Source organism: Denticeps clupeoides, chromosome 5, assembly GCF_900700375.1.
Source record: "Denticeps clupeoides chromosome 5, fDenClu1.1, whole genome shotgun sequence".
NCBI lineage: Eukaryota > Metazoa > Chordata > Actinopteri > Clupeiformes > Denticipitidae > Denticeps > Denticeps clupeoides.
In genome coordinates this window covers 7,634,958-7,659,517 of record NC_041711.1, presented here as the reverse complement: position 1 = coordinate 7,659,517, position 24,560 = coordinate 7,634,958, and the positions used below count along the sequence as shown (strand labels likewise).

General features: G+C 42.7%; 1 protein-coding gene across 1 annotated transcript in view; it reads right to left on the bottom strand.

Annotated features, from left to right (window-relative positions):
* grik2 (glutamate receptor, ionotropic, kainate 2) overlaps positions 1-24,560 on the bottom strand; it is a 161,671-nt gene that overhangs the window by 2,700 nt on the left and 134,411 nt on the right. Inside the window, exons 15-16 of the mRNA XM_028978938.1 lie at positions 10,603-10,828; positions 4,928-5,178 (exon numbers count right to left, since the gene is read on the bottom strand). Coding sequence (XP_028834771.1) covers positions 4,928-5,178; positions 10,603-10,828 — 477 coding nt within the window. The remainder of the gene's footprint in view (positions 1-4,927; positions 5,179-10,602; positions 10,829-24,560) is intronic.

Genomic DNA, 24,560 nt, shown 5'->3' with positions numbered 1-24,560 from the left:
TTCAGAAAAAACACAATAAAAAAAATAATAAATTATGTCAGCTGCAAACTGTAATTTGTATTATCAGGCAAATTAGTATGCAAAGGCAATAATTAGCAAAAGTGGATTTAAGAAGTGGAGGCTTAATGTCTATGAATGATTATGAATGCTTATTGACTGGTGTGAATACACAGAATGCAGCACACTTATGAATGAATGGAGTAATTCTGGACTTGTGATAGGGTCCAATTGAATGTGTGTGTGTCTCTAGGCCCTTTTACCATTTTGACACAGTGTATGAGTTGGTGTGTGTGTGTGTGTGTGTGTGTGTGTGTGTGTGTGTGTGTGTGTGTGTGTGTGTGCGAGATGGAGCATTTAGTATTTACGTGTCTCAGGAGAGAGGTTACGCACAGAGAGAAGAGCAGCACAGCGGGAATCAGCAGTCCTCACAAAGAGCCGGAGTAACGGAGGGCAAGAGAGAGGGGATGACAGAGGTGGGTGGAAGGAGGACAAGGCAAAAGAAGAATAAAAAGCAGAAACCAAAGAAAAGCGCAATGTAGATCCAATGCTTTTATTCTTCACAGGGAATTAAAGTACATATCCACGTTTGTGTATGTGCATTCTTATGTGATATGGGTATAATTATCAGGGTGTTTCTGTATATGCATTACTTCTGTATTGCTGTCACTGTACAGTGTATGTGTGTGTGTGTGTGTGTGTGTGTGTGGGGTGGGGGGGGTGGGGGTGGGTATTCATTTCCATATTATTCAGGTGTTGATGCAAAAATGAGGGCATATGAATATGAATGAAATAAAAGAAAAGAATGACTACACCGCTCAGCCCAGTTAAGCTACAATTATTAAAAATTTTATTCAAATGGTTCATAAGTGTTGCATTTAGAAATCTATTGATTCTTATAACAATCTGTGAGCAAAAAAGTTTTCATTCATTGTATATAAAACAAACATATATATAATATGTGACCACAGCACAGTTTCTGTATGAAGCAATCGACATGTCCTCTAGGAAAAAAAATATTATTAAATATTTATTAATTAAACAGTATTGATCACTGTTGTTCTTTTTATTTCCACCATGACTATGATATGATTATAATCATAATCATTATAATATGATAATTTGGTTGCATTTGGCGGTGGTGTCAGCTAGCGTACCCAGCGTTGCCAGCATTTTCTACCCACTTTTTTAAAAAATGGGATCAGTTCACTTGAGACAGGCAGATACATTATTTAGAGTGGCTGGGAGAAAGTGAATAAAGAGAGTGATAGTTAACCTAAGCTGGTTAGACGCTGGTTGGATGGTTTTTAACAGCAGTTCAGTTTACATGACAAAAAGTGAAAAAGGGACATTTCCAAAACCTGTGCACCACAATGCACCATATGTATTCACATATAAACACAAATGCATAGTGAATCAGCATGATTAGCTTACATTTTGTTCTACCATATAGTGCGCTACATAGGGAATAAGCATCTGTCTGTCTGCCAGGCTTGTTTTAGCGTAGTTGCTGGGTCTGTGCCCTTTTAACAGATGAGGAGCTGAAGTATGTGCCATCCTGTCCCCGGCATCATGTGTTGATGTCGATAGGCTTGGGCTCACCGCAGAAAAGCACTTCATGACGGGACGCCAAGGAACATCAATAGTGGCGGCTTACACCCAACAAACAAAAACATACTCCAAAATCGATGGCAGCTGCTGGAGACTGTTAACAGCAGCATGTGCTCTAGGAGGGGATAAGTGTGGTTGAGAATGGGGGGATTTATGACTCTGCTGTGGGTGTCACACCATGATCAACACCCAGGCGATGAGCCGATGGCAGCATTTACCATATACACAAGAAAAAAGACTTATGTTTGTGGTGTTTAAACGTGGTAGTTATAGTGACATTTTGTGGATACCTGTGTATATGGAGGTTTGTTTCAAACATGTAATATATAAAAATGCTGGCTGAATGCTGAAATTATGGCTTTTTGCAAAAGCAGGTCTTGCCATCCAGTCCACTAGAAAAAATATGTGTGTCTTATGGTGGATCCAAAGGGTCAGAGTTTGGTGTGGTCATGGTTTTTCTTAGAAATTGCCACCCCTCTCCTTATTAAAAACTGGCATAGTGTCATACCTCACAGAGACAGTGAGGCTTACTGATTCCAAAAAGATCAGCATGAATTAAAATGATATATATGACATTGAGATAATGGTACTTATAAGTAACATAAAAGTCACTCTAACATAAAATGTGATAACTGAGAAACAAAAGTTCTTATTGTGAAATATATACAGCAGTATACTCATCACTTTTCTAAATATAAATATATATAGGTACAATTGGTACTCATCCAATCCGGACAACCAGGGCCATAAATTAAGTTATTTGTAAGGATTGACACAGGGAAAAAGTATTGAACACACTTACTGAAATGTATTTAATACTTTTTTAATAAAAAAAGTCTTTGTTGGTGACGACAGCTTTAAGACGCCTCCTGTTTGGAGAAACTAGACACACGCGTTGCTGAGGTGGGATTTTGGCCTGTTCTTCCACACAAACAGTCTTCAGATCCTGAAGGTTCTGTGGTCTTCTTCTATGAACTCTGAGCTTTCGTTCTTTCCAAGATTCAGGTCAGGTGATTGACATTCTAGCAGCTTTATTTTCTTTATGTTCTCTGAGACCAAACGAGAGTTTCCTTAGGTCTGTATTTGGGATCATTGTCTTGCTAAAGCATCCACCCTCATTTAATCTTTTTCATCCTGGTATATGGCAGCAGATTTTTATCAAGAATGTATTTTTACATTTTACCATTAATCCATCTATCAATTATATAAAGTGTACCAGTACCATAATACAGCCCCACATCATGATGTTCCCACCTCCAAACCTCACTGTTGTTATGGTTTTACATGTAAATTGGCATCCAAACAGTTCCATTTTGGTCTCATCTGACCAGACTATATTTTTGCAGTATTTCACTATGTTTTCTTCAATAATGGAGTCTTGTGTTGAGAGTGTGAATACAAGCCATAGCAGTCAAGTACTTATTGTTTTCTTTGAAATAATTTTAACTGCTAATTCCAGGCCTTTCTGAAGCTCTCCACAAGTGGTCCTTGGCTCTAGGACATCTCTTCAGATAATTCTTCTCACCCCTAGTTGTTGCCAGTTTATGGTGAAATCATAAGGAAGTGTTCTTTTCACTTCCAGACTATGGCTCCAACCGCACTAGAGCCCTCAGTAGTTTAGAAATTCTTCCAAACCAATGCCAGGAGTATGAAACAAAACTATAAGATTAGGAAAGTCTTGAGAGTGCTTTTCAGTTTTACCCATCATGAGAGTTTTTTTTGTGAGACATCCCTTTATAAAGCATCAGTTGGGACTGAATATGCTGATATTAATTTGCATGATTGTCTTCAAATTACTGTTACATTTCAGCTGGTGTGTTTTTGCATGTTCCTTTCTTCATGTGTACTTTTTCCCTGTGTCAACAACTGTCAATACAGTACAGGCCAAAAGATTGGAAACACCTTCTCATTCAATGTGTTTTCTTTATTTTCATGACCGTTTACATTGTTAGATTCTCACTGAGGGCATCAAAACTACGAATGAACACTTGTGGAGATATGTACTTAACAAAAAGGTGAAATAACTGAAAACATATTTTATATTCTAGTTTCTTCCAAAATACCCACCCTTTGCTCTGATTACTACCTTGCACACCCTTTGCCTTCACTCTGCGGTCAAGCTCATCCCAAACCATCGATTGGGTTCAGGTCCGGTGAGCCAGGTCTTTACTTTAAGTACATAACTCCATATGTGTTCATTCATAGTTTTGATACCTTCAGTGAGACCATGTAAATAGTCATGAAAATAAAGAAAACACATTGAATGAGAAGGTGTGTCCAAACTTTTGGCCTGTGTGTGTGTGTGTGCACACGTGGTGGAGAAAACAGTTTTTTATATATTTTTACATAACCTCATGTGTGTTATTACATGGTCCTGTGTCTTCAATGTTGTTCTATAATATAAAAAATGCAAGACCCACAAATGAGTAGGTGTCCAAACATGTGTGTATGAGTGAAATGAAGAGTAGCTTTCATGACATTAAATACTGGAATTTCACATTTTCAATATTTTGTTATTAGATGATCAAATTCTATTCTGTTTTGTTATTAAAACTATTACTGAAATCATCATGTAATAATCAACCTGTTACAAAGGTTTCATTCAATACTGAACATACTGATTTGTGATGCATAACAAAGTGAACATGTAAAACTACAAATCAAATGTAAGATTGGGCTATGCCTATTCATGTATATACGCGTGTTTCTGTCTACTTTATACACTTTCTTCCACTGATTGACACATAGAGAGGTCAAATCTGTACCATGAACCTGCTGGTGACAGATGGATTTTCAATACTGTGCACTTCCACAGAACCATAATGGACCACCCTGCTGGATTCTTTAATTCATTAGTGGCAACAAGTTTCAAGGCTCTGGGTCTATAATAATTAGGTTATATTTATTTATTTATTTATTTATTTTCTTGCGCGACTACAGCTACATATTTTCAAGGGGAGACTGATTTTAAATAAAGATGATTGATAAAATTATTAAATAAAGACTGTACAAGAAGTTGGAAAAGCTATCTGTACCCAAGATTATCCCAAAACACTATTTATGATCTTAGATTACAGTAATCTTCTGCGTTCAGAACACTACAGATCACCCTTATCATGGAGCATTAAGTAAAAAGGTGCTAGTATGTCAGGATTTTGTGTACTATGCTATTCCAAATTCAAGAACCTAAACAACATATACTGTAGATTGCTTTAAACAAAACTTAATTTCAACTTTCACAGTTAAAATGTAAAAATAGCCAAATGAATCAGAAGCCACATTTTCATTGCAGTCCAGAAATGTGAAAATGTTGCTTTACCTTTTCCAGTTGTGCATTTTGTTTGGACTTATAGAGAAACTCGCCAACTGCCACAAACACAGAGAGGACGAGTCCAGCAGCAAGGACGATGAAGATGCCACCAATGTTCTGCACGCCCAGAGCACTGGCCTCCTTGCTTTCCTCTTCCGGGCAACCATTCCCCCTCCACCACTTCTCTTTCATCATGTGGAGCTTTCCTTCTTCCTGCAGCTGCAGGATGGCGATGGTGATCTTATCACGGTATGGAGAGCCTGCAGGATTCAAAAAGCATGGCATCAGTACCATTAAGAAACTATGGAAACTTTACATGGAATGCCTTATTCAGTTAAGCACTTAAAATTAAATAATAATTACAATTTACTGACACCAAAAATAAAACTTGGACTAAGACTGAACAGTAGGGCAGAAGGGCAGTAGGGCTTTAACAGTGGACTACAGGAAGAAAAATAGTGTTACATAGTGATGGGCTCAGATGCTACAATGAGTGACCTGATTAAATAGATTACTTGAAGTTCAAGAGTTCCTGCTGGGAACAGAGGCAAAGAATGTCTGTGACAAGTTTTCTGACATCTTTCTTCTTGTACTGTAGTTTTATCCACATAACAGTGGGGCATCCAAAAAAATGTCACAGATATTCAACTTCCTATATGCACATTCACAATGTTACATACTGTACAGGCCAAAAGTTTGGACACATGTTCTCATTTAATGTGTTTTCTTTATTTTCATGACAATTTACATTGGTAGATTCTCACTGAAGGCATCAAGGCATTATTTCAGTGAAATAACTAAAAACATGTTTTATATTCTAGTTTCTTCCACCCTTTCCTCTGATTACTGCTTTGCACACTCTTGGCATTCTCTCAATGATTTTCAAGAGGTAGTCACATGAAATGGTTTTCCAACAGTCTTGAAGGAGTTCCCAGAGGTGTTTAGCACTTGTTGACCCCTTTGCCTTCACCCTGCGGTCCAGCTCACCCCAAACCATCTTGGTCTCCACTTTTTGTTAAGTAAATAACACCACATGTGTTCATTCATAGTTTAGATGCCTTCAGTGAGAATCTACCAATGTCATGAAAATAAATAATTAATTATAAATAAATAATTTTAATGGCATTACAATTACTAGTTACATTAATTGATATATGACTATCATTTTCAGCATGTACTGCTAGCTCTTGTGGAGTAACTTGTAAGAACATATGTAAAAACTCACACAGCGAGCACACCAATAACTCCAAATGATGGAGAAGAGCAGACTTGGGGGTAAACACCAGTGAAATTGTGAATAAGACACATAGCTGCAATCTGCCACATCAAAGAAAGGAAACAACAAATGTAGCCAGAAAAAAACGAGACTGAAATAAAATGCAGACTGGGGGATATATTGCAGCTCTATCACAACATTTTTTCTCTGCTCAGATGTGTTAGTTAACATTTTGGGAAATGTTTCAATCATAAACATATCCAAACAATGCAATCCATATAAATCAGCGATATAGAATAGCCAGGGCAGGTCATGAAATCTGTTAATTAGCCTGATGATTGACTCTCCTCTCTTCTGGCTCCAAATCTGACAACTTGCTGATGGTATTAGCGCTCCAATTCAAAGTAATAGGGCCGTAGGGTATGCAATTGTTACAGCAAATTATTTCCCAATTCAGTCCCAGGGTTTTGGAAATGTGTGGCTCCCAACAATACTGAGTAAAAATGATGGAATTTTGAGACACTGCTTCAATATTCAATTATGTGAACTTGTTAGCTCAGGCTATGCCTTATTTCATGCAAATAGAAAGAATATTGCCTCCAGGATCATGAGAAATTCAACATGCAGTGCAGTGTGTGCTGCCCCTTATATTTCTAAAACTTTTGTTAAAAATGTTTTTTCCAAACAGAGAAATGTTCATGCAATTTCTGTCTCTAGGTGTGAGGTCCATGCTTCATCTCAGGAACTCTATTTTAAGTAGGACTAGAAAATCAATATCAATATGTTGTAATTGGTAACAGCGATATCAAAATAATGTTGATTCTGTGACGAAGCAAAAAAATAAAATCAGATTTCTGAATAAAAAATATATTTTAATATGCTTATTATTAAATCATATATTTAATATATTTATTTTAATAAAAAGTATTTATCATACATCACAGCGTTTTATGTACAAATTAGCATGTGTTTTAAAATCACTGTTGCGTGGTGAAGATTTTAAGGTTTTATGTGGTGGCCTAACGATTAAGGAAGTGGGCCCATAATCAGGAGGTGGCCGGTTCGAATCCCAATCCGCTAAGGTGCCACTGAGCAAAGCACCGTCCCCACACACTGCTCCCCGGGCGCCTGTCATGGCTGCCCACTGCTCACTCAGGGTGATGGGATAAATGCAGAGGACGAATTGTAACAATCACTTGACTTTAATTTTTATATACCAGCATATTGATAATGGATCACCAATATCTTGAAGTGTTGTTTTTTTCTTTTTGTGCCACTCCTACCATTGTACTGGACCCAACGTGGGATTTGTCAGGATTAAGAGGTTTACGATCCCAAAAACAACATTGCAGACATGTTTTAGCTAACACTGCCCACTGACCAGCAAGATAGACACAAAGTGCAATACTGGACATGACTAGCTGAAAATGATGCAAATATTAGGAATTATTATAAATAGAAGAAGAGACCCTTGAGATATGGACAGATATATCAGACGGTTTACTCACAAGCTACCAGCATGTCTCACGTTAACAGCGAAGTGACAGATGTTGGATGACACAACTCCAAGCATGACTCCACTTAATGACACCTCCAGGGATTCGCCCCCTCCACAGCCACAGCAGCTGTCGAGGGAGTCTTCTCACATAACAAATAGGGGACAAAGCCACCAGAGGTGCCACAAAATAGAATGATGCTATTTGAGAGAGATATCGGAAACACCATCCATTAAACAGCTACGGACATCCTTCTGCTGGTGGAGTACACTGTGCACAACCAATTAATAAAAATAAAATAAAAAAATAAGGCAAAGAAACTGCAGCCCCGCCATCTTGATAAGTAGAAAAGGAGCAAGAAAATCAAGCTAGCCTCAGTTTATTCATTCACTTCATTTCTCTGGCTCCAGTGGATGCTCTCAGTGGTTGGTAGTTTATTTACTTACACAGGTTAGACACGAAAATAAGTCTTGAGAGAATTTGATCAACATTCTTCACAGCTGATGTTCAATTAAGCCCCAGTTTGCGTAACATCTGCAGCAACTGCAAACTGGCTGGAGTGGAGCAGGTGCGCTTGCCAAAGGGAGCAAAAACATGAGCGCAGCAAAGGTCCAGATATTAATGGTGTCTGACAGCTACTCTCTGTTAAAGTCAGCCAGATATATGCTAAACGGAGCTCGGTGCGGGGAATCTGGCCTGCATATGGCAAGTGGTACCAAAGGGTAGGATTAGCAATTTAAATGCAGTGTTCTGGCTGCCCTGTGAATATTCCACTGGGGTCTGGTGATGCTAAACACTGTCTTCCAGCATTCCTGGACATGCCATAATACTCGTGTGAATGTAGCTCTCTGATGTATTTATGTTTGTGCCCATTTGTATGTGCATATTACCCAGTATATTCACACATGCATGTTTGTATTTGTTAATGTGTGTGTATGTGTTGATGTGCAGGCCTGTGTGCATCTATAATTACGTGTGTGTGTGTGTGTGTGTGTGTGTGTGTGTGTGTTTGTGTATGAAAGCCCACAAAAAGGTGCCTAGCTCTAAAAGCAGTACTGCTGTGATGTGATGTAATGTCACCAGAAATACATTAATTCCCATCTCAAGGCAGTGTTGTACTCACACACACACACACACACACACACACACACACACACACACACACACATCAGTTTTTTTAATGAAATGAATGGAGATTGTAAGAGTAAACTGAAACACTGGGGCAGCAACTGTGACAACATGTAATTCCATTCAGCATTCTTTTGGAACAGCACTTTTAAAACAAATGGGACTGCCAGAAAGCCTTTTTAAAGACAACGGGAGACTGCATTACACTGCAGCTCTATGGTGGATAGGACATATTTTTTTCATAAAAACATTTTCAAAAGTCATGAGTTATCACTTTATTTTTTAGCATGCTAATTGCAACACATGTTCCACACTGAAAAGAACTTCAGTGCTCAATGAACTCTGAAATCTGACGAACACAGCCATATGCCACGCATTTCCTGCAGTGCTAACGATCGCTTTTCCTCCTAATGTAATTGTAAGAGCAGAGCACAGTCCTCCTCTGCGAATCACACCATCCTCTTGAATGATTGGGTCAGGCTTTGGGCCAGATATCAGTCTAATTTGCATGTTTGACATTGTGTTGAAGGATGCATTTCTGCAGAGGTTGCCAAAAACAGGTCTTTGAAAAGCAGATCAAGGCAATCCCTCAACTGTTCAGTCAAACACTTTTAAAGTTGAAACTTGCGTGGTTTTAAATGGGATTGCTTCACATGAACACATACACACTCCAATTGTTCATAGCTTTTGTGTGCCTTGATGTAAAACAAAAGTCTTCAAACTATTCAAATTTAATAGACATTGTCAGCAAAACCAATATTTCTGAACATCTTATGTGGACAGCTAGAAGAAAACAATGATATAAAAGTTGTTGATATCAAATGCCACTCTGCGGACCAGCTCTACAGCAAGTCTTCCCTTTAACTTGCTGTATTTCTTTAGTCAGAACTATGTTGCCATTTAGTTCAATTAAGTGAGCAAGAGGCAGCGTGAGACTCTTAGCATGAGGCCATTGTGCTCAAATGTGTTCCAGAAGCGCCACCACAGCTTTGATTCTCCTTTGCACAAACCTCAGGTACTTAGAGAAGACATTTTCTGCTCTTCTGCAGCTGCCACAGCTGGGGGTGCCTGTATAACAGGATTAAGACAATCTGCTACTGAGCCTGATAATCAGATTTGGCTCCTCCTCACAGTCGTGTAAAAGCACGACATCCTCGCCTCGTGCTTTTTATTCCTTTATTTATTTCATAAACCCATCAATTGCCCTGGGGGTATTTCTCTCTCTCTCCGTCTCTTTCTCTCTCGCCTTAGAAAGCAAGGCATTGAAACAGTGAATCACTGCTCTGAGCAACTGGCCCTCACCAGTTAACCTTCCTCCACAGATTTATGGCTTCATTTATCAAAATGAAGCCAAAGCATACTTCATCTGCATATTAACTCCACAACCGGCAGCGCAATATGAGAGGAATCAGGGCCTTGTTAGTGAAAGCATAGGAACAGTACACATACACAAACACACAGCATAATGCCTAAAGCCAATGAAGAGCCATTATGCACATAAAAAGAAGGTATAATCAAGAGAAGCACTGAAGATAAATGTTCCTACTGGATTTTGCACTTAGAAAAAAAAAAGTTACAGTTACTGATTATGAAATGTTGTTTTATATTTTTTTTGTTTCATTAGCCACACCTTGAATGTGATTAAGTGTAGCATGATTGATCTGTATTAGTAATGTTACTGATTAGTGCAGTGTTGTTAATCTGTATTTACAGTGCTATTCATTAATGCAAAGCTATTGACCAGAACGGTGCTACAGTCCATTTGTATTTACAGTCTTATTGATTACACTGCAGAGTAAGTCCAATGCATCATTCACAACATTAAGTGTCATCCACACACGTACCCATGGGGGTGCCGACACCGTACGCTTTGGAGTCGATGAGGCCACCGATCTGTGTGAGGTTGCAGTTGCGCTGCGTGGCAAACTCGATGGTGGTGGACTCCATCAAAAAGGCATAGTCGGAGGTGAGAACGCGTTGGATGCCCTCCTCAATGCTCTTCACCATCACCGAATGCCTTCTGCTGCTCATGAACTCCCACATCTTATCATAGGTGGAGATCTTGGTTTTCTAGAAGGGGGGATAAATGATTGTGATCTCTTTACACCATCATCAAAAAGAAACTGACTGAACAATCAAAACAAATTTTTGCCAATCTTCACAATAAATTAAAAGTACATTGTGTAACATTCAAAATCCAGCTTTAATCATGTCCACCTACAAGGTTGGCCTATTTAGTTGCAGACCACAAATGATCAGAAAAACAAAAGTGGTGCAAACTCTTTGGCTATCAGTCTCTCACCAAAGCAACTGCAGACATGTCTGAGGTCAAAATAAGTCAGGAGTAAATAAATATCGGGCTGGCTATATCACTTATATTTACTTAATTTCTTGCGTTGCATTTTAGATGTGAGGCCATACTTGGATGGGATGTAAAACTGTGGAGAATAGTATACAAAAACTCTCTCTTTACACACAAAAGCAGTTTATTAAAACTCCAATCTGATGTTACCTGGCAGAAAGAGGCATGGCACAATAGAGGTTAAAAGAATGAAAAGTTTCTAATTTATTAAAACCAGTGAATTATTATTGCAGTTACATGTGAATATTGTATGTAAAAAATGTACCAATGTTACAGAGAAAACCAAAATGAAAAGAAAGAGAAAAGGTAGTGAAAGAGAAAGAAAAGCCATGAGAAAATAGAAAAGACTCAGATACTGATGGGAAAATTCCCCTCAACTCCCGATGGAAATGAAAATGGAAGTCCCAAAGACCACAAGTGAACATTCTTTATACATTTGACTCACAGGAAGTTGCTACAGATCAGTCAGAATTGGGTGTTTCTGTCGTCACGCCCTCAGAGTCTCCCGTCTGGGGCAGACAAAGAGAGCAGGCGATCTCAAAACATGGCTGGCGTTTCACACCTATTATTTACCAAATGGTCACAAGAACAAAGAACAGGTGACCGACCCCCATGGACCATCACCACAAAATGGCCATGAGAACAAAGAGGTGTTTGCCTCTCTACAAGATAAAAGTTGCAAAAGTATCGTGGTCCTGCAGAATGCCCCATCTTACAGACGGCCGTTTGATCCTCTGCGGCACTGATGAAACACTAATCAGGGTCCATGAGGATCACGATTGGTTCATGATTGTGCATCTGCTTGTTCGTCCTGCTCCTTCCTGGTCAGTTGGGAATTCAAATGTAGCCGATGGTGGTGGTTCTGTGTCCTTTACAATCTTCAGGTGTCTGAGATCACACTTGCAGGGAAACCTGGCTTCTTGACGGAGATCAAACACAGCAGCATACATAGAATATTCAACTTGATCAAAGGTTTTACACACTTGGTTGGGTTCTTTGTCTAGAGTCTGAAGAAATCAAAAGGTTGTAGTTTTGCATCCAGATTGTACATGTATAAAAAAAAGTCCATTGTACTTTAAAACCAAATAAAAAAACAAATGACAACAATGATCAGATATTGTAACGTAAATGAATTATTGAGTATAATCAACAACAGTGGCCGGAAAATAAATACAATAAAAAAATGTCCCGCTTGTTGCCATGTGATTAGAGAAGTCCATCTTCATCAGGGAATTCAGAACTCTGCACATTTGCATCGACTTACTGAGTGTAATTAACAACAGTGGCCGGAAAAATAAATACAAATAAAAAGTCCCACTTGTTGCCATGTGATTAGAGAATTACACCTTTATCACTAAAAGTTCTTATTTCAGATTATAGCACTGTTGAGGTGTTCAGAGAGAAAAACTGTTTCACATAAATATAAATTCTGATCCTACGCATAGGAATTTGAAACTGAATTTAAACTATGAATTTTAACAGTGCAATTTCCAATCCCTGATCAGTTATTATCAAATTGTACACAGTGGAACATGTTTTATGATGTTTAATGTAATACTGGTGATCTAAAATGTCACAAATCCTGGTTATTACTGGTTACAGTTTGGTTTGTGAGTTCATCTATTGTGCATGCCATATCTATATGCCACATTGTAAGTGATACAGTCTTTAGTTTATGTTCATTTTATACATTGTCGGTGTGAGGTTACAGGGGGTGAGGGGTTATGCTTATACCACTGATAAGCATTTCACTGCATACTTATTATGACTGTGTATGTGACAAATACATTTGAATTTGAATTTATACCAAAGGTACTGAAAAAGCTGAGAAAAGATCTGGGTTGCATGTTTTTTTATGTATTTTGACCCCTGGGAAATATCACCTCTTCCATTTAAAAAAGCCATATGCAGGTCATTAAGTAATTCAGAAAAGCAGTGCCACTTGCAGACATGGTGTAATTATATCTATATATGTATAACTGTCACAAGGTGAGTTTTGTGACGCATTTGCAGACATGCTAGGGGCTGGGGAGGAGGATCGGGGGCGTTTGGTCTGTGAGGGAGAGACTGGCGGGGAATGGGGACGTGGAGGAAACAGTGGACATGCTGTGACGGGAAGTGAAGTCGGGATCCGTGGGGATTACCGGGGCAGAAGAGAGTCGGAAGACGCCGGGTTTCAGGATTGTCCGGGAACGTGGGCAGAAGGGTGTCTTGGGCGGCAGGAAGGTAGGCAAACATGGATTTCGTCGGGAGTCAAAAGGATCAAGCAGTTCTCATTGTCGGGGGCAGGCGAAGGTCATGGTTCGTGGATCAATGTCTCTAGGTCATAATGAAGGGAGCGAGCGTCTCGAATGAGGGATCTCATATATCCAGGATATCCCGGCGGGGAACCCAGGACCGGTCCGCAGGCCCGGAGCCCTCCCAGTCCACCAAGTATACCAGGCCGCGGCCCCATCTGCATATGTCCAGGAGGCGACGGACCTTGTAGGTGAGCGATCCGTCGATGCGCCGTGGAGACTGCAGGGGGGAAGACTGAACCTTGCGGAGGTGGGAGACGTGGAAGACTAGACTGACGCAGAGGGTGCGAGGAATGGCTACCTGATAAGCCACAGGGTTGATGCGGCAGGTGATGCAGAAGGGACCAATGGGTAGCCATGGTAGCCTTGGGTGGAGACCCAGACTCTGTCCCCAGGGTGATAGAGTAAGGCCGGTCGGCGGCGTCGGTCAGCCTGTCGTTTCAACCGATCCGCTGTGTGGTTGAGGGCTTGGTGGACTTGGGACCAGACCCTGTGAAGTAGGCGGATTCGGGCGTTGACCGTTGGTACTGGTTCATCCGCCGTGGCCATGGGGAACCAGGTGGGTCAGAGGCCGGTGACCACCTCCAAGGGGGAGCGTTCCATGGCTGAGGATTGGTGCTGGTTCCGCGCCAGTTCTGCCAGGAGGAGATGTTGAGGCCAAGAGGTGGGTCAGTTTGAGCAGTAACACCGGAGGTACGTCTCCATCTCCTGGTTGATTCTCTCCGTCTGGCCGTTGGATTGGGGCTGGTACCCAGATGACAAGCTGACCGACACCCCAAGTTGTCCCCAGAAGTGGCGCCAGAATCGGGCAATGAATTGGGGCCCACGGTCGGAGAGGAGATCCTCTGGGGGTCCAAACTGGCATACCACTTCGTGGAGGACTATGTTGTCAGTTTGGGCAGGCCTGTGACAAAGTCCATGGATACGTGAGACCAGGGGCGATGGGGCGAGGTAGAGGTAGGAGAAGGCCTTGTGGTCTCTGATTATCGAACCTTATGTGCTGCGCAGGTGGAACAGGCGGTGACGTACTCCTGTACATCGGCAGCCAGGTCTGGCCACCAGAACGTGTGGTGAATGTTGGCTAGGGTGTGCTGCCTTCCAGGGTGCCCGGCCAGTGGTGTGTCATTCCCCCATTGTAGGACACGCGGACGGAGAGGGGGTGAGACGTACGTGAGGTTGGGAGGTGTGGTTAGAGGTGGGGGGTGGTGTGCGTGATCAGCAGTGACTTCCTGCATGAGGGTCCAGTGCACGGGGGCCAGGAGGAAGGGCTGTGAGAGGATGGGTGAGGGCTGATTGTCCTCGGCCTCTGGGACGTATCGGCGTGATAGTGCGTCTGCCTTTGCGTTTTTGGTGCCGGGGAGATAAGATACTGCAAAGTTGAAACGGGTGAAGAACATGGCCCAGCGTGGTTGTCGTGGGTTGAGGCGTTGTGCGTTCTGTAGGTAGGCCAGGTTCTTGTGGTCAATTAACACCAGGAATGGGTGGATCGCTCCCTCCAGCCAGTGGCACCACTCCTCCAGCGCTAATTTTATGGCCAAGAGTTCCCTGTTCCCGACGCCGTAGTTTTGCTCAGCCGGGTTTAGCCTATGGGAGAAGAATGCGCAGGGGTGTAATTTGTTTTCTCAAGGGTTACGTTGGGACAGGACCACTCCCACACTGAGACTGGATGCGTCGACTTCTACCATGAAGGGAAGCTGGGGGTCCAGGTGGACGAGGATGGGAGCCGTAGTGAAGAGTTGTTTTAGCTTGATGAATGCCTGCTGAGGCAGGGGGTTCCATCGGAGAGTTGTGGGTTTGTTCTTGAGAAGGGAAGTCATGGGTTAGGCCACCTTGCTGAAATTACGGATAAATCTGCGGTAGAAGTTAGCAAATCCCAGGAATTGTTGGAGGTGTCGGATGGTTATGGGCACAGGCCACTCAGTGACTGCGGTGGTCTTGACCGGATCCATGGCGATTCCTTGGGGACTGATGTGGAATCTCAGGAAGGAGATTTCAGTGGTGTGGAAGATGCTCTTTTCTAACTTGATGAACAGACGGTTTTGTAAGAGACGCTGGAGGACTTTTCGGACGTGGGAGATATGGGTCGAGAGGTTGGGGGAGTAAATAAGGATGTTGTCCAGGTAGAAAAATATGAACCGGTCTAACATGTCCCTGAGGATGTCATTGACAAGTGCCTGGAAGGCAGCTGGGCTGTTGGATAGGCCGAAGGGCATGACCAGGTACTCGTAGTGTCCTGATGGTGTGATGAAGCCGGTCTTTCACTCGTCCCCCTCCCGTATCCGAACGAGGTGGTATGCGTTTCGGAGGTCCAGTTTGGTAAAGATGGTGGCCCCCGACAGGAGTTCAAAGGCAGTGTTCAGGAGTGGGAGGGGGTACCGGTTCTTCTTGGTTACCGTGTTTAGTTTGCGATAATCAATATAGGGTCTTAGGCCCCCGTCCTTCTTCCCCACAAAAAAGAACGGGGCGGCAGTTGGAGAGGTGGAAGGGCGGATGATGCCACTGGACAGGGACACTGACATGTACTCATCCATCACCCTCGGGAGCGAGAGGGAGTATAGACGGCCCCGCGGGGGTAAGGCGCCAGGGAGCAGATCAATCGGCAAATCGTAGGGTCGGTGCGGGGGCAGGCCTTGTCCTTGTCAAACACTGGGGCGAGGTCATGGTAACAGTCGGGGACGCCTGGTAAAGGGGGACATGGCTTGGTCAAGGTTGCACAAGGGAGCAGGGTGGATGAGGGGCTGGCTTTGATGGGGGCATGTGGCTGCATGGGAGCGTGGTCTCGTTCCCTTTGGACTGGGGACATGGGCTTGGGCAGGCAACATGGCATTGGTCGAGGTGCGTGGCCAAGTCGTACCGCTGAGATGTTCTGGGGACGAGAGTGGTTCTTTGGTGTAGCCTGTTGGGGTTTGTGGCAGAAGCATTGGCGTCCCCACTGTTAAATTTGGCTCTTGGTCCAGTCGATGTGGGGTTCGTGGGTGGTCAGCCAGGGGTAGCCCAGCACAATAGGGTCATGGGGAGTCGTGGTCAGGTAAAAGGTCATGTTTTCGACATGGTTGGGTTTGAGGTAGGTGAGTAGGGGTTCGGTCTGGAACAGGACCCGACCCCAACCCAACGGGCTTCCATCCAGTCCCATGATTGCGCGTGGTGGATTGCACCGGGTGACCGGGAGCTGGAGTCGGGTGGCCAAGTCAATATCAATCAGATTCATGGCTGCCCCAGAATCCACCAGAGCTTGTCCCTGGTGTTGGCCGGGTGTAGGCATCCTTCAGCAGAGGGCGATTGGAAGCGTGCAGCAGGTGGTGGAGCAGGGAGGGGATTTGGTGCTCACCAGGGGGCTCCGAACCTCGGGTGAGCAGGGGGAGTTTTCCGCTGGTTGTGGTGGGATTCGCTTGTTGGGGCAGCCGATACTAAAATGATTCTGACCTCCACAGTAGTAGCATAGTCCCAGGTTTTCTCGTCGTCTGCATTCCTGTGGAGTGAGCGGGGGTCAAGCTCGGCCCAGCTGCATGGGTTCATCGAGACCTCGGGGGAGCTGAGCCGCCAGGGCGTCAGATCCGCGTGGTGCCGGAGCATAATAGGAAGTGGCGGGGTTAAGCCGCTCGTAGCCGCGCTCAGCAAGACGCCTGTCAATGGACGTGGCCAGCGTGATTATACTGTCCAGAGTGTCCCCCCAATCGCGGTTTACCATCTCGTCTTTTACCGCCTCCCGGAGGCCGTGGTAGAACGCGGCGGGGAGCGTGCCGTTAGTCCACTCAATGTCGCTCGCCAGGGTTCGGAACATCAATTACCCTCCGATTTCCCTGGCGTAGCAACATGAGCCGAAGTGACACCGCGTGGCCCAGTTTTGCCCTAAAACACGAGCTGGAGGCGGTCCAGGAAGGCGGGGACAGAGAGGCAGACCGGGTCGCATCATTCCACCAGCGGCGTCACCCATTCCAGCACGCGTCCCGTCAGCCGGGTGATAATATATGCGACCGCCGTTTCGTCATTGGGGAGGTGGGCGGCTTGGAGCCGAAGGAGCAGGCGGCACTGGGTAATGAAACCGCGACACTTCTTGGGATCGCCGTCGTACAGCGGTGCCGGTGCGAGGCCCGCCAGGGCAGACATACGTGGGGTTGGCGTGGGAGCCGCGGCCGCCGCAGCGGGACTGGAGTCTGAAGGGCCGCGACCACCAGGTTGGGATTGCAGCACATGGACCTGCACCAACAGATCAGTGAGCGTGGAGCTAATTTGAATTAGAGCGCTCTGCTGCTGCAGCTGTGTGTCGTGTTGGTCCTGGATGGTGGCGTGCTGCAGCTGCAGGGACGCGATCAGCTGTCCCAGCATCTCCTGCATGGAGCCGATGTCTGCTGTGTCCGGAGATGGCACGCTCTTTCGGTCATAAGGTGACTTTTGTGACGCAGTTGCAGACATGCTAGGGGCTGGGGAGGAGGATCGGGGGCATTTGGTCTGTGAGGGAGAGACTGGCGGGGAATGGGGACATGGAGGAAACAGTGGACACGCTGCAGCGCAAGGGGAAGTTAAGTCTGGATCCGTGGGAATTACCGGGGCAGAAGAGAGTCGGAAGACGGCGGCAGGAAGGTAGGGGAACATGGATTTCGTCGGGAGTCAAAGGGATCAAGTAGTTCTCGTAGTTGGGGGCAGGCGAAGGTCGTGGTTCGTGGATCAATGTCTCTAGGTCGTAATGAAGAGAGCGAGCGTCTCCAATGAGGGATCTCATACAAAGAGCTTACGTTTCCTCTTCCGGGTCGTGGTCTTCCTGGCTGGTCTGGCGCTCTCTGGCGGGCTGGGTACGTGTTGGCCATGACAATAACATTTATTAACACAATCTGCATTCTATAGCTGACTGTAAAGAGGAAGCAGGAGAACGACATGGACACATGCCTCTCATCTGCCAGGCAATTGTAGAGATGCCCACAGAGAGACAGCCATAAATGGATAAACAAACTAGAGGAAAAATTCAAACCCAAGGCATGTTTGCTCCTCAGAAAACATCTTCTTTTATTTAATGTGATTAACAAACATGTCTTACTTCTTTTTGGATGTGCTTTTCTCTGCCCTCAGAAAGTAATTTTCTGAAGAAGAAAAGAACGTCTCAGCCTTTAGACCAAGCTAATGATGATGGCAACCACTGCATCTAAATAAAAAAGCCTAACTAAATCGGACAATTCCTGAAATGTTACTGCCCTAATTTGATCGCGCAAAACTAATGCAAGAACAAAACCTGAGACGATAAAGAACAAGCATGTGTTACACGGTAGTACTTTCTTAGTCTGTAGTCAGGATATGAAAATGGCGGCATATCAGTAACTAGACAAAAGAAAACTAAGGAAGAGTATAAAATGTAAAATGTAATTAATAAAAAATAATCAAGAATATTTATGAATTTTAATAATAATAATAAGAGCAGTTGGTCCATAAGATGATTATTTTACCTGAAATTAGTTACAAATGATATGGAATCTTTTTTAAAGAGTTTCCTATGTTTTAATCATTAAACAGTGATAATTCTGTAGTAACACGGTTTACAGTGATATTACTACAATAACAGAATAATATTGCGTACCATGATGGCTGCACACATGGATAATCTGGGTGGTGCAAAATAAAAAGCTCAACAATGATGAGGCAAATGCAGAGAAGAACATTTGTCAAATAACATTTTTGTTCTTCCCAGCAGTAAAAATGCTTTAAACTGTGCAAAAATTAAGTGTCAAAAATATTAATTAATTTAAAATTAATTTCATATTGACCATAAGGAGTAACTGCTTTTATTATTATTATTATTATTATTTCTAAAATTTCCTTTGTCTATTTACTAAAATAGGGCCCTATAGGTCAATTTCCAGAATGGGGTTCATTTCTGAAGGCAATTAAGTCACATCTTCAAGGTCCCGTCTGCCATTATTTTGTGTAATGACTTTCGGTGGCTGGTCGATATTTTAGATCAACTAGGTGATTTGCGACGTGCCTATCAGAATCTTTGGGAGTCACCCTTGACAAATCAGGCGATTGAGCATGCAGACGATGGAGTGCTGATAAGGCAGGAGACCACAGGCAGAAAACAGCAGAGCGGCAGAGAGATAACCACCTAAAATCACACAGCCGGCTCAATGTTAATGACCTACGCGTCACAAACCGAAGGTAGGTTAAAAGGCTGAAATCACAGAGCCAACAAGGCTCCCAGATAATGACATCACATTCGAAATTCAAACATTAAAGCTCTCAAGATGATCATCAATGCGTCTTAAGTCGATGGTCTATGTCATTTCATATATAATGGATTTCAAAAAGATAAATGTTTTCTTGATAGAAATATGTAATAGGCCTGACTAACCTGTGAAAAAGAACATGCTGTATGCTGTTGTATGGAAACAATGTTTATGGTTTCATGTGTAAATTAATGTGCAGTAAGGGTCCAATGCCATATTAGTTATGAAAATGGCAGATTTTCATTATTATTATTATTATTATTATTGTTACTATTGAAATGGTATTCATTAAATCCAGTGACCTTTGTGACCTCTATATGTTCACTCAGTTTCACACAAATCTGTATGTTGTCACTTGGTACATCAGGGCTCAATAAGAAAAATATCAAAAGTTCCAATTAATTTAAACTGCAGCTGCCAAAGTTCTTACAAAATCTAAAACAACCATGCCAAAGATGATACACTGGCTTCCAGTCTGTTACACTATTGATTTCATAATATTAATGCTAGTTGACGTACCAGTTCATGGCCAAGGTACTTCACAGTGTCATGATCTGGTCCGGCAGGGGCTGCCATATGAAATAATATAAATCAACTCACCATGCCTTGATACAACATATACTGCACTTCTGCTACATTGAAAATTCATGATATTACATTACAGACATTCGCTAAATCTTCTCCTGTCTCGAAGGTTCAGTTCTGGGTCTACCTTAGAGGTGCTCGGTTTCTAGGCTTTCATCTGACTTTGCAGTCAAAGCTTAGTCTCATTTAATTGACAGGAATTCCTCTCGTCAGTGCAGGCCAATTAAAAACAACACTCATTAAAACCCTTTGATCATGCTGAAGTGGCCAAAGACTAGCACCGCTACAATTGAATTGCAATTTGTGTTCAAAGCATTCTTTTTTTTTTATTATGATTTTATTATTATTTTATCAATTTTTGTCACATCAATCACAAACCTGCTCACAAAGAAAAAAAACATTCAGTTGTCTTCACAGCAGCCACTTGAGATTAGGAGGTAAATACAGGATGGTGGTATCTTAGTCACTGGGCAGAGGTGATATCGAATTTCCTGGGCAGAGGTGATGAGAACTGCCAGAGTGGCCGTTACTAGACATGGACCAACTGACCATGGGTCCAGGCTAGCCTCCACAGCAGACAGGATAAGGGGAACGTCAGATTTGGGTTGGAATCCGATTTTTAATGCTCTTCTTCAAAGACCATGTAAAATGACATGTAGGGCTCATAAATGTAGGTGTAATTTACAGTTTTATGGGACTGTCGCTCTGACTTCCTGACTCAGAAGCACTTAGCTGAATCGTATGCATTTTGATGCCATATGAATACATATGGCTCTATTTTGGTCCAGGTGGTAGGTGCAGCGCAAGGTGCTAATGCATGTCACTAATGCTTGTTGCTACATGCTAACCTATTGAATGCGCCACACGAAGAGTGGGTTCCTACTCTCGTCTTTGTGCAAAAACTAAAAAGACGTGACATGGGAGTGAAGATGGAGATGAGCTCACAAAGGTTGTTTGTATTAAAACAAAGGTACATTGTGACTTCCCAATCAGATGAAGGCCCTAATCGCAAAGATTTTTTTTTTTTTAAATCTATTTAATCTGACCTACACGGAAATAGCATATCAGCATATTTTATTTTCTAAATTGGGTTTCGGAGTGAATCTATCTTTTTCATGGATTTTTGTGGATTGCTTTTTCGTGAAAACGCTGACATACAGTATACAGTTTATAGCTCAATTATTCCACGTTTTGTTATGTTACAGCCTTATTCCAAAATTGATTAAATTCATTTTCCCTCAGAATACTACACACAACACTCCATAATGGACAACCATCTCTGCAGCAATACATCAACCAGGCCTGTATGGTAGAGTGGCCAGACGGAAGCCACTCCTTGCTAAAAGGCACATGGCAGCCTTCCTGGAGTTTGCCAAAAAGGCACCCGAAGGACTCTCAGACCAATTCCAGACTGGAATTGGAATAGGATCCAACCTGGTGAAGCCTGGTGCATAAACAAAGTTTGAGCAAAGGCTGTGAATACGTATGTACATGTGATTTCTCAGTTTTTTATTTTGTTTTTTTTTTTATAAATTTGCCAAAACCTCAAATAAACTTTTTCACATTGTCATTATGGGGTGTTGTGTATAGAATTCAGAGGGAAAAAGCATTTAATTCATTTTGAAAACAGGCTGTAACATAACAAAATGTGAAAATAGTGATGAGCTGTGAAGTTAAAGTTGACTTTATTGTCATTTCAGCTATATACATGTACATAGACAGGCTTGAGCCTTTTGAATCAATGGCAATTCAAGATGTTGAAGATGTTGGTGAGATCATCTGCCAGCTGGTCTGCATATTCTCTGAGCATCTTCCAGGGATGATGTCTGGTCCAGCAGTCTTTCATGAGTTAACTTTGCAAAGAGTTTTTCTTACATCCGCTGTGTTTTTCTTACATCCACAGCACCACACAGCACAGCTCCTGCCGGTACACACTGGCACACTGAGTTTTCCCCTCTCGCCGCAAAGTCCACATGTTGACGGAATTTAGGGAGAACTGACTTGAGACAAAACATATATCAAACAAATCTTTTAACCATTTATACCAACAGCACAGAACAGTGCAAAACATTACCATGACATTCAGCTGTGTTCAGAAAGATGATAATTTCCTTTTAATGTAAATGTTCTTCAAAGATGTTCTTTTTATTATTAGGTAGCTTAAGCAGTGTGCAATCAAGTTGATGGACTGTTTTAAAATAGTTTTTGAAAAAATTCATTTGAAAAAAAAATTCTGTAAATATATTGGGTATGAAGAATTCATAAATATTGGTCAATGGCTGTTCAATGGCTGGATGCATTTTGTATTTCTGTTTCTCTGAGTGTGTAATTAAACGCTGGCTTTTTGTTTCTTTTTTTTCTTGAATATGTTTCTGTAGAGTAGTAATAGGTGCTTTATGACCATTTCTTTTTGTAAGTCCATTATTTATTTCTGCATTGTGATTTTAATGTACAAGGCAGCATTATTGTAAAATTTAGCCAACCCTGTCTTTCACACTTCAAAGACCATCCGTGGTCTGACTTGATGCACAATCATGCCCCTTCCGCATACAAAGTTAGTGCATCAGGCCAAAAAAAAAACAAAAAAACTTTGCCTTCCAAAGTGGTAAAGTAAAGAGTGTTGTGTTTTCCCTCATGACTGTAGGGTTAGGGTAAGGGTTGAGGTTCTAGTTGACTTGGGATTGATGCCTTTTTCATGATCATTTTTAGTTGCATCATTTCTATTTTTATCAGCTATCGAAAAAACAGTTGTAGTACAACAATGGACATATGAGAAAGCATGACACAAGGCCGAAAAAAGGGATCCACTCCCCTCTAATCACCATCATTCAATCTTCACTAACCATTCCTCCACACACCTGTCTCCAATAACAACAATAACTTTCTCAAATCCATGGCAGTCGTGATTGGTCAAATCACAACCATAATAATCTGGGGCAAACTGGTGGAGCAAATTGCAGCCGGCAATGTGAGTGTCCAATTTAATGCACATTTTCATTATGATCATCCAGGGACAGCATAGCATTACAGGTATCCTTGCAATCAGCTCCAGAATGCAGTAACAAAGAGTTGTGTATGTGTGTGTTTGTTTTCTAGTATACGTTGAGTGAATTTAGCAGCATATCATTTTAGTCAGTAGATGCTACACGGTTGAAAATGTATGAATGACTTGCATGTCACTGGCCAATCATGTGTGAGCAATATTGTGATATGTGACTGTGGAGGGGGTCTATGTAAGTAAATAAGTAATTTATTCGTAAAGCGCTTATCACAAACTGGGAAAGTCACAAAACGCTGAACAATGGTGAGACAATAAAAAATGTGAATGAATGCAGAACAAAAAGACAAAATAAAAAACATTACATAAACAACAACAAAAAAAGGCATGCCATACAATCAAACAGAAACATAGATTGCTCAGCTCCACTGGATTCCCCCGAAACATCAGTGCACAGACCACATGGCAAGTTGTTCCATAGCCTAGTTCTCTCAAATGCCACGAGTTTTCAGGCGTGTACCAGGGATCTCTTATAGACCCTGCCGTCCAGATCCAAGCTCCTGACAGACTCAATAGGTGGCAATGTATTCAGGTGCTTCAGCGCCATACAGCGTCAGGAAAGCGGTGAAGGAGGCGAAGCAGCGCTACGGGAAGAAACTGGAGTCACAACTCGAACAGAGTGACTCTAGGAGCCTGTGGCGGGGACTACGGACAATAACGGACTATAAAGCACCAACATCCGGTACGACGAACGCGGACGTGTCTCTGGCAGACGAGCTAAATACGTTCTATGCTCGCTTCGAGGCTGCAGCTAAAGACGCTAGCGATGCTACGGCTAGCGGCTCCAACAGCTGCAGACGGGAGGACACTGCCAGCACCGAGAACGCGTTCGTCATCACCGAGCATGATGTGAGGAGAGCCTTCAAGAGAGTGAACACCAGGAAGGCAGCAGGACCAGACGGCATCTCGGGAAGAATCCTCAGAGCCTGCGCGGACCAGCTAGCACCTGTGTTTACAGAGATATTCAACCTCTCTCTATCTCAGTCGGTGATCCCCACATGCTTCAAGGAGTCCATCATTGTTCCGGTCCCCAAGAAAACCCATCCTGCCTCCCTCAACGACTACCGCCCTGTAGCCCTCACCTCAGTAGTGATGAAGATCTTTGAACGGCTGGTCAGAGACTTCATCATTTCTTCACTACCAGATACACTCGACCCACTACAGTTTGCATACCGTCCGAACCGGTCCACGGATGACACCATATCACATCTACTGCACTCACCCACCTGGACACTCGGAAGGGAAATTATGTTAAAATGCTCTTCATTGACTACAGTTCAGCATTTAA